The 17,812-nt window shown below is 40.7% G+C and overlaps 1 protein-coding gene across 6 annotated transcripts in view; it reads right to left on the bottom strand.

The window, feature by feature from the left end:
• Positions 1–17,812, bottom strand: part of NEDD4 (NEDD4 E3 ubiquitin protein ligase) — a 168,020-nt gene that overhangs the window by 15,588 nt on the left and 134,620 nt on the right. For all 6 annotated transcript variants that reach the window (XM_023228624.2, XM_023228625.2, XM_023228619.1 and 3 more), the window contains 7 exons: positions 15,077–15,142; positions 11,353–11,472; positions 8,946–9,146; positions 7,194–7,274; positions 6,565–6,619; positions 6,416–6,474; positions 5,016–5,081 (listed from right to left, as the gene is read on the bottom strand). In XM_023228624.2, the coding sequence (XP_023084392.1) occupies positions 5,016–5,081; positions 6,416–6,474; positions 6,565–6,619; positions 7,194–7,274; positions 8,946–9,146; positions 11,353–11,472; positions 15,077–15,142 (648 nt within the window). The remainder of the gene's footprint in view (positions 1–5,015; positions 5,082–6,415; positions 6,475–6,564; positions 6,620–7,193; positions 7,275–8,945; positions 9,147–11,352; positions 11,473–15,076; positions 15,143–17,812) is intronic.

Genomic DNA, 17,812 nt, shown 5'->3' with positions numbered 1-17,812 from the left:
ATATACTCAGGGAAAACACAACTAGGTATATTGTCTTGGTTTCCTCTACACTATGACAGAGTTCCTGCATTTTCTCTAATTACTTAGTAATACAGACTTCTTTATATCTGAGGAAGCTTTTTGTTTTTTGGAGACAGCTCTGTAATCCAGGCTGGAGTGCAGTGGCGTGAACATGGCTTACTGCAGCCTTGACCTCATGGGCTCAAGTGATCCTCTTGCCTCCGCTTCCTAAGTAACTGGACCATAGGTGCGTGCCATCATGCCTGGCTAATTTTTTAAGTTTTTAAGGTCTTGCCATCTTGCCCAGGCTGGTCTCATACTCCTAAGTTCAAGCAATCCTCCCGCTTTGGCCTCCCAAAGTGCTGAGATTACAGGCATGAGCCATGGCACTCAGCTTAAAGAAGCTATTGATGGTGATGGTAATGCCCCCATGAAGGCATTTCATTAATAGTCCTTTTCATATTAAGTTCCAATGAACACCATTCTGTGACCCGTAGGATAGCCACTGCCTGCTAGCTGTTGCCTGCCTGTCTGTTCAGGGTTTTCCCTACCTCTACTTTCCTCCCTGGAGTCTATCTTCCTTCACTCATTAACAGATGGTGACATTTACAGACTGTGCCAGTGATATGTTTTGGCTGTGATCCTACCCAAATCTCATCTTGAATTGTAACTCCCACAATTCCCATGTGTCCTGGGAAGAACCTGGGGAGAGGTGATTGAATTATGGGGGCGGGTCTTTCCTGCACTGTTCTCGTGATAGTGAACGGGTCTCATGAAATCTAACGGTTTCTATGCACAAGCTCTCTCTTTGCCTGCTGCCATCCATGTAAGATGTGACTTGCTCCTCCTTGCCTTCTGCCATGATTGTGAAGCCTCCCTAGCCATGTGGAACTGTAGGTCCAATAAACTTCTTTCTTTTGTAAATTGCCCGGTCTTGGGTATGTCTTTATCAGCAGCGTGAAAGCGGACTAATACAGCCAGGTATGGGTCCCCTGGAATGGTAGGTTAACTCAATTAACTATATAACAATACTATGCAAAAGCTACTATTATTGTCTTCATTTTACATATAAAACTGAAGAAGACAACTTAAGAAAGTCTTAGCTCCTGAGTCTGTGCTCTTAATTAATGGAGCTACATTGCCTCACTAATCTTTTGTACCTTTTTTGCTTATGTGACAAATGTATACAATTATGCTTTAGGTAGACCTTTTTGTACATTTTACAAAAGATATATCTAAATATTTTATCCCTCAGTACTTCGTGGGCAAATTTCCAGGGGAAATCAGTAAGAGAAAACATGCCATCAACATCTGTCACCTCCAAAAAAGAAGGTTAGCTCTAAGGAAAAAAAAAATCAGTTTCATTCTCAATTTACTTAGGGAAAATGGAAAGCCCTATAGAAACACAATAATGTAAGCAGTTGATATAAGCAATATAAGCATGATATGAGCAGTTTCTTATACTGCTTATGTCATTAAAAAAATGGTAAGCTTGCAGAAAAGCAACTTTAGACTGGATACTAGGGAACTGGTGCAGGTAAACATTTATCAAAGGCCTACTATGGGCCAGGTGGTATTGTAGTAGGGCCAATGATGGGGAATAAAGGGAATAAAACTACAGGGTAAGATGTCATTGCTTCCTCAAGGAGTTTCTCATCTGGTGCATATGTGAAAAACAAGTGTAAATGCTGCTAATTCTGAGACTTAAAATAGGAGGACAACTGCTGATGATAAGAGATGGAAACAATGTTCTGCAGGGCATAAAAGACTGAGCTATTGACTTCAAATGAGGCAATCAAGAAGGCTTTGAGAAGAAGTCTTTAGACAGAGAGAAAGGGAGGGAAGGATGGAGGAACAGCATACATGAGGAGTCTGATATATTTAATACCTACAGGGTACACAAGGAGAAGAAGGGAGAGGAAGGGAAAGAAAGCAGGGATTATAGTGAAAAAATGTGAAAAAGCAGTCTGGGGGCAGAGGGTGGACAGTGTGAATGCAGATGAGAAGAGAGTTTCTAAGTAGGAAAGCCACATGGTCAGATTGCTGGGTTCTCAGAAGCTGACGGGACAGGGTGTAAAGGGTGGTTTTAAGGAGGAGAAACAAGAGGCACACTGGTCAGTTAAAGATCCCTGGAATAGCTCAGTGAGAGAAGATAGAGGGACCTGTGAAGGAGCAATGGTAGTGGAAGAAGAGAGGGTTACAGGAGAAACTTGAGTGTTTGAACTGAGTAGTAGACAAGTGCGTGCATTCTGAAATCTGGCCCTGTGTTCAAATCTTGACTCCACCATTCATTAGGAGTGAGACTTTGGACAGGTTACATGTCTTTTCTAAGGATTAATTTCCTCATCTATAAAATAGGGACAATAATAATGATAGCTATCCACATGGGAGTTGTTTCAAGACTTAATGGAATAATGCATTAAAAATGCTTACACAGTATCTGTCATACAGTAATTATTAGCCATCATTATTCCTAACTACAAGATGTTGAGGACAAGGAAGAGGAAAAGGTTAAAGACAGTGCATGGCTCTCAAGCACCGGTTTTTAATTTTTTTTTTGAGACAGAGTACTGCTCTGTCACCCAGGCTGGAGTGCAGTGGCATGATTATAGCTCAGTGCAGGTTTGAACTCCTGAGCTCAAGTAATCCTCCTGCCTCAGCCTCCCAAAGTGCTGGGATTACGGGCATGAGCCACTGCACCTGGTGTTTTTAATATTCTTTCTCTCTGTTTTGGTGCTACACGTTCTTATATTCTAAGTGTTCTGCTCTTTTGCTATGATGTGTCTAGATACAGATTTTATTTTTAAAATACTGCTTGGGCCTTTTTATTAATGTGAGAATTCATATTCTTATCCTTCTCCTTATGATCTTGGTCCCCTCCTTCTGGAGTGACTTCATGTCCTTTTATTTTATTTTATTTATTATTATTATTTTTTGAGACGAAGTCTCACTCTGTCGCCCAGGCTGGAGTGCAGTGGTGCGATCTCGGCTCACTGCAAGCTCCGCCTTCTGGGTTCACGCCATTCTCCTGTCTCAGCCTCCCGAGTAGCTGGGACTACAGGCGCCCGCCACCTCGCCCGGCTGATTTTTTGTATTTTTAGTAGAGACAGTGCTCCACTGTGTTAGCCAGAATGGTCTCAATCTCCTGACCTTGTGATCCATCCGCCTCGGCCTCCCAAAGTGCTGGGATTATAGGCGTGAGCCACCAAGCCTGGCCGACTTCATGTCTTTTAACCTTTATTTTATATGTTTATTCCTTTACCTACCTTTGTTGCATTCTGGGTAATTTCCATACAAATTAATTAATTTCTCTCTTACTTCTCTTAATCACCAATATGATATGTCATGTTGCTTAGGAACATGGGATCTGGAGCTAGACCACTTAGCTTTTCTACTTAATAACCATGGGACTTGATCACATTACCTATTCGCTCTGTGCCTCAGTTTCCTCATCTGTGAAATGTAATAGTAGTCCTTTCCTTACAGAGTTATTGTAGATATTAAATGAATAACATATGTAAACTTCTAAGAAGAATGCCTGGTATGCAGTGAGAGATCAACAAATATAATTGCTTTTATCTTTTTTTTTTGTATTTTGTGGCCTGTAATGGCATTGCCTCCCATCTCCTGCTGCCTGGAAGACATTAACAATTAGATACTACAACATGTTTCAACCACTTAGAGTGGCAAATGGAGAAGCTAGTGCTTCTATTCCTCCAGCATATTCTCATTAAGAATGAAAATATTTACCAGAACAATGAATCAGCAAACATTTAAAATCCCAAAATCTAGAAGTAGAAAACAAATTTCCAGAGAAATTTTGACACAATGTTATCTTTCCTTTTTTCTTTTTCTTTGAGACAGGGTCTCACTCTGTTGCCCAGGTTGCAGTGCAATGAAGTGATCTCGGCTCACTGCAACCTCTGCCTCCCGGGTTCAAGCGGTTCTCCTGCCTCAGCCTCCTGAGTAGCCAGGATTACAGGTGTGTAACATCACACCTAGCTAATTTTTGTATTTTTAGTAGAGACGGGGGTTTCACCATGTTGGCCAGGCTGGTCTCGAACTCCTGACCTCAAAAGTGTTTCATCAGCCTCGACATCCCAAAGCGCTGGGATTACAGGTGTAAGCCATTGCGCCTGGCCCACAAAATTATCCTTAAAAATGGGTTTAGAAAGTTGATGATATTTAAGGATTTTATTAGGGCATAAAATGTTTACACTAAAAAAACTATCATGTTTTATTTTTGTTAAAAATCTGAGGTAGCCGACCCACCATCTTGAATCTTTGTGAAAGCCAGCTTCTGGCTTAGAATGCAAGAAAGTATAACCCAATATGGCCACCTAGTGGTAGTATTCCTAAACTGCAGGCAAAGGAGGACAGGATGAGCAAGTAAGAGAGGCACTAAAACTAGCAGACACCAACAGAAATGAAATAGATGGCCAGATGATGAGTTTAGTTCCAAACATATTGCATTTGTGGTGATGGGAAAAAGTGTAGTGAACATAACTGATAAGCATACGGAGACAAGTCACAAGAGCACAGTTCCACTCATGATTGTATTTTTAAATTATGCAGAGACATTACATTCGAAGCTGTAGAGAATGAATGACTACCGCTGGAAAACAACAAACTCATAAAAAAATCCAGACTCCTCCAACAGAGTCAAAGACTAGGCCAGAAGATAATTTCCTGAGCCACTCTTGCTCAGGTTCTACAGATCTCAAGATCAAGCCCCATGAACCCCACAAGGATACATCAGGTTAGAGCTCTGGAAAGCAAACTTTAAATGCCATTTTTCTGTATTATAAAATATCTTACAAAATAAAGACATAAAATAATCAGTGGTCTGTAGTGATATATCACAGCTACACAAAAAATAAGCATCCTTTCTCTATGAAAAACTGTTTACACAAAGTTGTTACAAATATACAACAAATTATTACTTTAAAAAACATTTCCCATTACTTTCCATCTACATATTGATGACTCAAGTATTTATCACAAACATCACTAACCTGCTTCTTCAACTTTCTTCGGAAGAACTCATACTTTCTTTTGTAATCCCTGGAGTAGGGCACTGCCTTTAGTGGGAAATTTTGGAAAAATAAAGAAGTTTAGGTTGTTTTTATTCTGGAACAATTTTTAAAGTTCCCAGCAGGGTATTTTACGAACATAAGTTAAGGGCATTAAAAGAAAAATATTTAGAAAGAAAAGTTTAATTAGAAGAAAAACAAATACAAAACTTTAAAATATTTAATTTCTCTGTTTAAGACAAAATTGTATTCAACAATTCCTATGGCTGTAATTTTCATTATGCAATATTCTTAAAAGGTAGCATGCCAGAAATAGGAAATTTCTTCCAGGTAGAGAAATACTAGAAACAAAAATTTCCATTTCTAAAGAGACTTTCAAAGTGATTTCTCCATTAAACGGGCAATGTGAAAAGCGTACTTTTTCCTTGAACTCCAAGGAATTGCCTTTTTGAGCCATTAAAGGACTACATGTTGAGATAGTAAATAGTAATAAAAAAAGGTATCTTCAGTTTTATTTTTATGAATTAGAAAACAAAATCTGAATAAAATGGAAAAAGCAGCTATAAAAAAGGATAATAATTTTCCTATCAATCTGACTACAGTTATCATACATGGTAATATTTATACTTAAGTGTGGATGTGTCTTACATACTGGGCATTTACAATGATTTCTTTTTCGTTTTCTTTTTTCTTTTTCTTTTTTTTTGAGATGGAGTCTCGCTCTGTCACCCAGGCTGGAATGTGGTGGTGCAATCTTAGCTCACCGCAACCTCCGCCTCCTGGGTTCAGGTGATTCTCCTGCCTCGGCCTCCCAAGTAGCTGGGACTACAGGTGTCTGCTACCATGCCTAATATTGTTTGCATTTTTAGTAGAGACAGGGTTTCACCATATTGGCCAGGCTGGTCTTGAACTCCTGATCTCAGGTGATCCACCTTCCTTGGCCTCCCAAAGTGCTGGGATTACAGGTGTGAGCCTGGCCTGATTTCTTTTAAAAAATTTAAGAATGACCCTGGAGTGGATAGGGTGCTGCTGCTTCCTCATCTAGATACACTCTCTGCTCCTCTCTGATTTGTGGAGCACTGTCAACATTATTGTTCAGACAGTGGCAGGCACCAGCCTGAGCTCAGCAGCCCACACTGCCTTAGCATTCCGACTATCTGGCTCACCTGTCTCCCACTGCTATGGCATAGGATAAAGATAATGACGTTATAGAATCTTTTCAAATAACTGAGACTTGGAGTATGGGAAATGGGGGAGAGGAGAGAGAATGGCCAGTGTGCTTTCCTCTCAGTGCCTGTAGGGTTATGCCCTTGAGTATCTGCTCTTGAAGAGACAGGTGAGAGGACAGTCCCATCAGAGCACATTGGCACAGAGAGACTTACTGGTCCAGTTATTGCTACATTCTGCAACCGAGGATCTTCCCATTGTGTTCTTTTTATATCTGAAGGGAAGAAAAAGAAAAATGGTGTACTTTCTCATACATAAAATTTATAACAAAAAATAACATAATGAAAAATCGCATTGCACATACTGTGATTTATGTAGAAGATTCTTCCATCTGTGTGAGTTCTCTCTTCCCATCCTGGCTATAATGAAGAATGTATTTCCATTATGTTAGGATAGGGTTTTAGATGAATGGATAGAAAAATAGCACTGGTTGTATGGTTAGTTTAACTTGCATATTCCATTCCATTCTCAGAAGGTATCAACCTTTTTAAATTTTTTTTTAATTTTTATTTTTTTGAGATGGAGTCTCGCTCTTTCACCCAGGCTGGAGTGCAGTGGCACTATCTTGGCTCACTGCAAGCTCCATCTCCTGGGTTCATGCCATTCTCCTGCCTCAGCCTCCTGAGTAGATGGGACTACAGGTGCCCGCCACCACGTCCGGCTAATTTTTTGTATTTTTAGTAGAGACGGGGTTTCACCATGTTCGCCAAGATGGTGTGTTGGCGCGATCCACACAAGATGGTCTGGATCTCCTGACCTTGTGATCCACCCGCCTCAGCCTCCCAAAGTGCTGGGATTATAGGCATGAGCCACCGCGCCCAGCCTACATTTTAATAATAATATTAATTATAGCTGATAAAGAACTACTATATCCAAAAATACAAAATATTTGAGATAGCCAAATTAGATGGGTTAGCATTTCCACACACTTACAGGTAAAGGCCCTAGATCACTGGAAGTATCAAGTGACGTCTTTCCTCTCAGATGGGCTGGAATTTTCAATCTTGGATCTTCCTTTTTTGGTAGAGTAAATAAAGAACAATACACACACACAAATTTTAAAACAATGAAAGTCAGTCTGTTACCATGTTTTCTAGCATCAATGGATATTTAAAATATTCTCTTGTAAAAGTCAATTTATACTTTATTTCCTAAATATGTGACATAATATTTTCTCCTTCTAAAATCTATCACTCTCAGGCTATAATATCAAAAGGAATAAGGAGTAGTTCTCAGGGATCACCACTAACTGGTAATCTCTTTTGCCCCACTCTTTAGGAAATGTGTCACATACGGCTTTTCTCTATGTAAAAACTGGTGAAAGAGTGGGACATTAAATTGGACCACATGATATTTCTTTCGTTCATTTTTTTTGAGACGGAGTTTCACTCTTGTCACCCAGGCTGGAATGCAATGGCACCATCTTGGCTCACAGCAACCTCTGCCTCCCAGGTTCCAGGGATTCTCCTGCCTCAGTCTCCTGAGTAGCTGGGATGACAGACATGCACTACCATGCCCGGCTAATTTTTGTATTTTTGTAGAGATGGGGTTTCACCATGTTGGCCAGGCTAGTCTTGAACTCCTGACCTCAGGTGGTCCACTCACCTTGGCCTCCCAAAGTGCTGGGATTACAGGCGTAAGCCACCATGCCCGGCCCTGGACCACATGATATTTCTAAGCCCCAGAACATGCATTTTGCCAGCTATCTGTTCAAGGGTTGATCAATATTTTTGAATAACAGGAAGGTAAGCCCAAAAACGTTATCAAAGGCCAATCCAGAATGTTAAAAAAGAGAACAAAATTCAATTTATTTGGTTTAATTTACATATATTATCTTAACAGTATTAATTTATTAAATAATTTTAGTATTATTTGAGCTATGTTGGTCTTTTAATAATTAATTAAAATCTATTCATCTGCTGCTAATTTTAAGTAATTTTTCTCTTTATTTATTGTTTTTTTGAGATGGAATCTCGCACTGTTGCCCAGGCTGGAGTGCAGTGGCGCGATCCCAGCTCACTGCAAGCTCCACCTCCTGGGTTCATGCCATTCTCCAGCCTCAGTCTCCCAAGCAGCTGGGACTACAGGCACTCACCACCATGCCTGACTAATTTTTTTGTATTTTTAGTAGAAACGAGGTTTCACCATGTTAGCCAGGATGGTCTTGATCTCCTGACTTTGTGATCTGCCCCCCTCAGACTCCCAAAGTGCTGGGATTACAGGCGTGAGTCACTGTACCCGGCCTTTAAGTAATTTTTCTATTAGTGGTAAGCCAAGCACTAAACAACTTTAAGCCTTATCTTAAAATAAAAATACTTGTTCTACCTAGCCTCACAAGGTTTTCCTGATATTAAATGAGATATGGATTCAAAAGTGCTTTGGAGCTATAAAGCCTCATATAAAAGCAAAGCGTTATTCCTATATATCTTCCTAAGTATTTGTGGCTAGTGAGCTAAAAACTGGAAATAGGAAGTAAACATGAATATCTCCGTAATCCAAAACAATCTTAAAAAGAGGCATAAGCATTCTCTTGAATACATATAATATTATTAAGAATTCAACATATCTTTCAATGAATATTAGGAAACACAGGTTATAGAAATACACACTTAAAGATTGTAAGGAACTATACATAAGAGATGATTATTGTTGTTATAAATTTAAATGGAAGAGTGTCAAACTTACCCAGGTGGTGGTTTTAGTGTTGTGGTCAATAAAGAAAGGCCTCCCATTTGGCGCATGTCGGACTTCCCAGCCTTTAGGAAGGAATCCTTGCTCAATTTCAGATGGCTGGGTCACCTGCTGGCTTGAATCACTGGTGGAGGCTTGTGATTGAGGGCCCGCAGAACTCTGGCTTGATGTCAGCTGACTGGTCTCCACTGTGGCCTAGCACATTAATGAAATCATACTGTAATATTTTATAGAGAGAAAACTCACAAATAGATGCAGTTAAAAAGGTAACCTAACCTGCAAATAGAATACACACCCTCCATTAAAGAGACTCTACATATTTGAGGCTCATTTTCAAATGTAGTTATGGCATATTAATATTTTCCCAACATTTTAATAATGCATTACATTTAATAACATTTAATAACACTTTTCCAATACATTATTTTGTATAACTTTATTTTTACATTAATTTATAATTTCTCAACTCATTCTCAAGCAGTAAGATGGTAGTTAACAGTCTGCTGTGGGTGCATCTGACTGAAGGAGCGAGGTCCACAAGCTCAAGCCCTAGCTGCAAGGGGAGCTCTGGTGCCTATGGGAGGAGGTCTTTGTTTTCCCAAAATTCATAGGATGGGGAATTCCTCATACACAGACGTAGATTCAAATGTTGGGCAGCCAAAATGAATGGCAAATATCTACCACAGAAATGGATAAGTGAAATGTAACATATTCATGATGGAATATTAGTAGTTAAGAGAAATACACTGGATCTATAAATAACAACATGGACAGAGCTTTAAAACAATGTTAAGCTAAAAAAGGTGTAGACTTATAGGGCAAAGTTTTTTTTTAATTGAGCAGCACCTCATTCTGTAAAATAAAATGAGTGTTCTCTCGTTGCAAAATTAGAAACACAGGCATATAAACAATATTTTACATTTTCTTTTCTTTTTTTTTTTTTGGAGATGGAGTTTTGCTCTGTTGCCCAGGCTGGAGTACAGGGGCGCAATCTTGGCTCACTGCAAGCTCCGCCTCCCAGGTTCGATCAATTCTCCGCCCTCAGCCTCCCAAGTAGCTGGGATTACAGGCATGTGCCACCACACCTGGCTAATTTTATTTTACATTTTTAAAGCTCTTTATGTAAAAGGCTAAAAGAATACACAAGAAATTCAAGATAGTGGCTCCCCCTGGGGAATGGGACCAAGAGCTTGGCTAAAAGGAATTTAGCTTAATCTATAAGACTTTATTTTAAAAAATAAAACGTCTATAAATTAATATGGTAACTTGTTAATGATGGTAATTCTGAGCATAAAGAATATGTGCATTTGCTATATTATTCTCTGCACTTTTCAGTGTTAAAAATTTTCTCAAGAAGAGACGTGGTAAGAGAAAATAAATATTTTGCTAAACACTTACAAGGAAATATTATAGATGACACTATTGCCAAGGGGAGGTGTCATCAGCATAAACTTTTTTTTTTTTTGAGATGAAGTTTTGCTCTTGTTGCCCAGGCTGGAGCACAATGGCACGATCTCGGCTCACTGCAACCTCTGCCTTCTGGGTTCAAGTGATTCTCCTGCCTCAGCTCCCGAGTAGCTGGGATTACAGGCATGCGCCCACCACACCTGGCTAATTTTTGTATTTTTAGCAGAGACGGGGTTTCACCATGTTGGTCAGGCTTATCTTGAACTCCCAACCTCAGGTGATCCACCCACCTAGGCCTCCCAAAGTGCTGGGATTACAGGCGTGAGCCACCTTGCCCGGCCATGCATAAACTTCTTTAATAGATACCAATTGCCAAGATTATCTTTTAGTTAAAATAATGATCTTAACTATTCAAATTACAAAAATATCCCAAAACTAGATCATTTGCTTTTTCCTTATTCTCATTTGAACTTGTTTTATATAATAACAAGTGGTAATTCGTGTATATTAGAGATTCATAGGGAATGGTAGACACTTAACATCAGTGTCAGAAAATAAATAATTAAAAGATGCTACGGCCAGGCACGGTGGCTCATGCCTGTAATCCTAGCACTTTAGGAGGCCGAGGTGGGTGGATCCACCTGAGATAGGAGTTTCAGATCAGTCTGGCCAACATAGTGGAACCCCATCTCTACTAAAAATACAAAAATCAGCTGGGCATGGTGGTGTGCGCCTGTAGTCCCAGCTACTTGGGACGCTGAGGCAGGAGAATTGCTTGAACCCAGGAGGCAGAGGTGCAGTGAGCCGAGATCGCGCCATTGCACTCCAGCCTGGGCGACAAGAGCGAGACCCCACCAAAAAAAAAAAAAAAAAAAAAAAAAAAGAAGAAGATTCTAGAAGTATCCAGCATATACTACAAAGTGATACACTAGTTGACATAGGGATGTGACAGTTGAAATCCTATAAGAAAGCAAGTGAACAAAATGCAGGATACCTGTACAGTGGGCTTTGTCCAAGTAGTCGTTCTGGAATTGTGATCTACATAATATGATCTTCCTCTTTCATCTTGTTTTTCTTCCCAACCTGGTGGTAATCCAGATGAAGTAGGCAAAAGCTACAGTGAAGCATAACAGAAGAATTAAATACATCAAGTTTAAGAATCCTTCTATCACCCCCAAAAGTTCCCTCCATCCCTATCCCTACTCTCAGCCTGAATCAACCACTCATCTGCTCTCTGTTGCTACAATTTTGCCTTTTCTAGAAATATATATATATATACACAGAGAGAGAGAGAGAGAGAGAGAGAGAAACAGAGTCTTGCTCTGTTGCCCAGGCTGGAGTGCAGTGGTGCAGTCTTGGCTCACTGCAACCTCTGCCTCTTGGGTTCAAGCTATTCTCGTGCCTCAGCCTCCTGAGTAGCTGGGATTACAGGCATGTGCCAACACACGCAGCTAGTTTTTGTATTTTTAGGAACAACAAGGTTTCACCATATTGGCCAGGCTGGTCCTGAACTCCTGACCTCAAGTGATCTACCTGCCTCGGCCTCCCAAAATGCTGAGGTTACAGGCATAAGCCACTGTGCCTGGCCAGAAGAATCAAATATTAATAAGAAAGAGTCCTTTGAAAAGCACCACATCCCTTCTTCACTACTTGCTTGCTTTAAAACAATTCATATTTTATCTTATTTTGAACTAAAACCATGTATTATAATAAAAATGGGTAAATTATACATTTTAGTGAAGTAAACCACATTTTAAATATTTTAAAATGTGCAAAATAAAGTGTACAGTATTTCACTTGGGGAAAAAAAAAAAACACTAGAACAATAATGACGAGAGTGATAACAACCCTAATAAAACATCCCAAAAATAACAAGCACACACTCTGTTTAACACGGATAATATCATTTATTTCCCACCCAAATTTCAATGAGATAATTACTAATACTGGCTCCTTTTACTGGTGAGTAAACAGAAGCTTACAATATGGAAGTAACTTGTTACTACACTTGATCTTAGCCAAAAGGCCGAGAGTGATGGAAGTAACCTGTTAAGCGATATTGCTTCTAAGGAATGGAGCTGAGATTTGAACCCAGGTAATCTAACAACAGAAATCATGCTTATCTGCTGAATCAAGGGTTACTCCTGCCTTGTTTCTCTAAAAGCTAGGAGATGCTATTTATCATAGTTTGTTACAAATGAGTAAAGAGAGGTTTGGTTATTTCTAGGCTTACTTAAAATAGTCCTAAATCCAGGCTGGGTGTAGTGGCTCACCCCCCTATAATCCCAGCACTTTGAGGGGCTGAGGTGGGTGGATCACCTGAGTTCAGGAGGTTGAGGCCAGTCTGGCCAACACGGTGAAACCTCGTCTCTACTAAAAATACAAAAAAAATTAACTAGGCATGGTGGTGGGCACCTATCCCAGCTACTCAGGAGGCTGAGACAGGAGAATTGCTTGAACTGGGAGGCAGGGGTTACAGTGATCTGAGATCGCACCATTGCACTCTAGCCTGGGCAACAGAGCAAAACTCCAACTCAAAAAAAAACCCAAAAAATTAGCTGGGCATGGTGGTGCATGCCTGCAGTCCCAGCTACTCGGGAGGCTGAGGCAGGAGAATCGCTTGAACCCAGGAGGCGGAGGATGCAGTGAGCTGAGACTGCGCCATTGCACTCCAGCCTGGGCAACAGAGCAAGACTCTGTCTCAAAAAAAAAAAAAAAAAAAAAAAAAAGTCCTAAATCTGGCCTTCCTGTTGTCATTTTGAACTAGATTAGACCTGGTTTGGTGTGGCTCCTTAAGGTGGCTTACAACATAAAAAACGTCACCACCAGTCTCCACACTGAAGACACCGCTTACTAGATACACAGGAGCCCTACATACTTTGCTGACAGTTTTGATGAACTGTTAGATCACAAAATGATGGATTTAAATGCTGCCCAGTTCTACAAATGTCCATCAGCAGGTAAACAGATAAATGTAGTGGATATATCTCTACAATGGAATACCGTGCACTAATGGAGGCATGCAATACCATGGATCTATGTGAAAAACAGCATGGTCAGTGAAAAAGGTCAGACACATAAGCTTACATCCTACGACTCCCTTTACATGAGATTTCTAGAAAAGGCAAAACTGTAGCAACAGAGAGCAGATGAGTGGTTCCTTGCAAATGAGAGTAGGCATAGGGATTGAGGGAACTTTTAGAGGTGATAGAAGGTTCTTAACTTGATTGTGGTGATGTCTCCATAACTGTATACATTTACAAAAACTCTTTAATTGTATGAGCAAACATGGCTGGATTTTATGGTATGTAAATTACACTCCAAGAAAGCTCTTAAAACAAAACAAAACAAAAAAAAAACCCAATCAATGTATTGAGGGAAAAAAAAGGAAGGCACAGAAACAACTTTTCTGGTACATAAAATATAAATCATCTCAAGATTCTGCTGCTCATCCGAAGCACCTAAAGTTGTGTCTTGGGTGAATGTCTGTCAGTCAATGAGAACTTCCACATATTCATTGTATAGAGGACATTATAAGGTGCAGAGGAAAAAATACCAAGGAACTCGACTTGAGCAGGCTCTGATCTAATGGAGGAGGCTGGACAGATGACAGTGAGTGACAGTAAGGCTGGCGAAGGTTGTCTTTCAATGGCATCTGTCCTCTTGTTGATGGTCAATATTGACCAGAGCAATGGATGCATAGGTGGGTGACGTCTCATTCCTCAGTACAGATCTGTGTCCCCTTCTTAGTGTAGGGTGTTATTTAGACAGATAAACCACTCGTGGGCTGAGGATTTTGAAGCCTCTGCATTGCTGTGCTAGAACATACCTATTTTTCAAAGCTCATATCTAGACTGCCATTCCAAGTTCCACATGGCTGGGGAAGAAAATGAGAAAGCCATTCCAAGCGGGGAAATGGAATGCACGCAGACTCAGAAGCGGGAGAGAACCAGGACATGGGAACAGTCTGCTTGGAAGAAAAAGCATAGACAGGAATGAAGGCAGCAGGAGGCTTCTGTTGGGGGATAAGGAGAAGGGTAGGCTGAAGACGCTGGGAGTCTGGGAGTTTTACTTTGGTTTCAAAAACAAGTAGGGCATCTGGAAAAGAGAGACACACTCAGAGTAGTGAGGCTTGTGTCAGGAAGAGGATGGAGGCAGGGTTAAGGTTCAAGCTGCCATCCAGGCTGTGGCTGGGACAGCACTGAGCAGGAAGCAGAAGGCCTTAGTAGACTGGTGGATGTGATACCGCAGGGAAGAAACAGACCAGGGACTGATAAACTCCAGCCTGGCCACTGGGTGTGTCAATGCCAGTGCACACCTGAGTGATGAAACCCCGGCTATGTTTCATGTACAGGGCAGACATGGCTGCTGGACGCCATGTGCTTATGCTAGAGCATCGGCAATTGGACACAGTGATCCTGAATTGTATGCTGCATTCAGCGGACCACCTCTAGCCAGCACAGCGCTTCAACCGACAAGCCCAGATGCCACCCACAGTCACCAGCATGCAGAGACTTTGCTTTTAACATGGGAGAGACAGTTCTGCATGTTTTGTCTTTAAGGCCTTTCCCTGAACATCACCACCTGGAGCCTACATTCTCTGCTGTATTAGTTCCCTGTAAGGCAAACATTCACACTCAGTCTTCCAAAAAATAAAAAATAAAAAGAGATGCTGAGTTTTATATTTTTATTGATTGATGGGAGAGGGTAAAACTCACCACAGGAAGTGCAGGTTGTTCCTCAAAAGTATAGGCTTGTAAGCTGCCTCTTCTGCTGGAATGATTCTTGTGAAAAACCAACACAACAGAAGGAGAATACCTTGAGATTTGTGATTTGTCTTTGAGCATCAGCTAAGGTAGTGAGGGTAAGTATGACAGGGAAGAGAAGGCTGGCTAGGATGCAGCTGTCGAGACTGCAGGCTGAGGCACGTGGTCGCTCTCAGCCCCCTACGTGGACACCTTCACACATCCAGCTCCCACGCCCCGGGTGCTGGACTGCCTCCTGGACACCTTCTCTTGAATGTCTCACAGAAACTATTCTCAAATACATTCTCTCTCCACTTTAGTTACTAGTTTTATTGTTGTTTTAACTTCAAGTTTTCATCTTTTGTCACTTCAATGACAATGACAGCAATATCCTAATAGGTTTCCTCATTGCAAGTCTTACTTCCTTAAGTCCATTCTCCATGCTGCACGCTGCAGGTTCAGAGCATTCTGCAGCGCACAGTCAGTCCTGTCATTCTGGAGCTGAAGCCCATGACAGCACAGAAAACAATGCTTCCTGAGCACCACGACCTGCCTCTTCCTGACTTCTTCTGCCACTTCCCACTTTGCAATCTACCCCCTGGACATTCCAGACTACTTGTTTCCTGGAAATCTCTTGTTCATTCTTTCCTTATGTTTTTCTATTCATGCTATTATCACTATCCGAAATATCTTAGTTTTGTTATTTAACCACATCAAAATTGACAATGCACGTACAAATTAAATCAGAATATCCACTGTAGTACCGTTTATAATAGTACTGTAAACAATCTAAAGTCTTTTAATAGGAGACTGGTGAAATACCTTAAGGGCTACTTGTACAATGGAATATGCCAGAGTTTAATGATTGTTTTAGTTGGTTTTTAAAGGAGTACATCTATATATACTGAAATGGTTCAATGTCTAAGAGACAGCAAGTGAACAAAGCAAGTTACCAAAAAGTATGTTTAAGATGATCTCAGACTAAAAAATCATCTACAAATATATGTGTATGCATGCATGTTTATGAATATACAGAAAAAGTTTCCATATGTGTATGCATGTGATTTATCACCAGCAAATCAATATCATTTATTCTTTAGTCTTTGACCACTAATAGTGACTGAGGGAGCATACACTAGCGGTAAGATGGACGATTTAATTTTTATTTATTTATTTATTTATTTTACTTATTTATTTTCTTGAGCCAGAGTCTTGCTCTGTCGCCCAGCCTGGAATGCAGTGGCGCGATCTTGTCTCACTGCAACCTCCACCTCCCAGGTTCAAGCAATTCTCCTGCCTCAGCCTACTGAGTAGCTGGGATTACAGACACGTGCCACCGTACCCGGCTAATTTTTACATTTTTAATAGAGACGGGATTTCGCCATGTTGGCCAGGCTGGTCTCGAACTCCTGACCTCATGTGATCTGCCCGCCTTGGCCTCTCAAAGTGCTGGAATTACAGGTGTGAGCCACGATGCCCAGCCTTAAGTTTTATTTTATATACCTAAATACAATCTCAATTTATAACCGTAACCATACAGTGCTTTTAAAATATTTTTTAAAAATAGATAACAATCATTCATGTTATGAAATTCGAAAGGAGCCTGGGCAACAATACTATACCCAGTCTCTACAAAAATTTTTTTAAAAAATTAGTGGGGGTACAATGGCATGTGCCTGTAGTACCAGCTACTCCAGAGGCTGAGGTGGGAGAATCCCTTGAGCTCAGAAGTTTGAGATGGCGGTGAGCTATGATCATGCTACTGCACTCCAGCCTGGGTGACAGAGTGAGATCCTATCTCAAAAAACCAAAAGGTACAAACAATATATATCCTGTTCATTCTTTGCCTCTCTTCAGAGGCAAGCAACGTCACTAGTTTCCTGTTTAGTTCTTGAGTAAATCATATACACATTTATGCTCTGCATTTAAGTAATCTACATAAATCCTGGCATAACAAACACACTGTTCTGTACCTTGCTGTTTTTCATTTATCAACATCTCTTAGGGATTGTTCCATCCAACATATACACTTGAGCCCACCTTGTTCTCTTCAATGGCTGCATAGTATCACACTATATGGTTGCCAGGTATTACTTTAAGTAAAAAAAAAAAAAATACCAGGAAGAAAGGGAATGGGATTGCATGTGATTTATCACCAGTGAATCAATATAGTTTATTCTTTTTTTTTCTTGAGACGGAGTTTCACTGTCACCCAAGCTGGAGTGCAATGGTGCGATCTTGGCTCACTGCAACCTCTGCCTCCTGGGTTCAAGCAATTCTTCTACCTCAGCCTCCCGAGTAGCTGGGATTACAGGTGTGCACCACCACACCCAGCTAATTTTTGTATTTTTAGTAGTGACAAGGTTTCGCCATATTGCCCAGGCTGGTCTTGAATTCCTGACCTCAAGCCATCTGTCCACCTCAGCCTCCCAAAGTGCTGGGATGATAGGCGTGAGCCACCGTGCCCGGCCTAATGTAGTTTATTCTTTAGGTCTTTGACTGCCCTGTCCTACTCTCCTGTGAAAAAGTGAAATGAATGAAGACAGAACAGACAAATGGAAGAAAGGAAGGGCAGGAGGCAGGCAGGCAGATTTACTGGTGGATATTCATATTCACCTACAACTATCTACTGTGAAGGTTCTTGAAGAAGATGCTAGAGCAGAGGTTAGCACACATTTCCTGTTAAGGTCCAGACAGTAAATACTGACT

Source organism: Piliocolobus tephrosceles, chromosome 6 (assembly GCF_002776525.5).
Source record: "Piliocolobus tephrosceles isolate RC106 chromosome 6, ASM277652v3, whole genome shotgun sequence".
Lineage (NCBI taxonomy): Eukaryota > Metazoa > Chordata > Mammalia > Primates > Cercopithecidae > Piliocolobus > Piliocolobus tephrosceles.
This window is presented reverse-complemented; position numbering and strand designations above follow the sequence as displayed.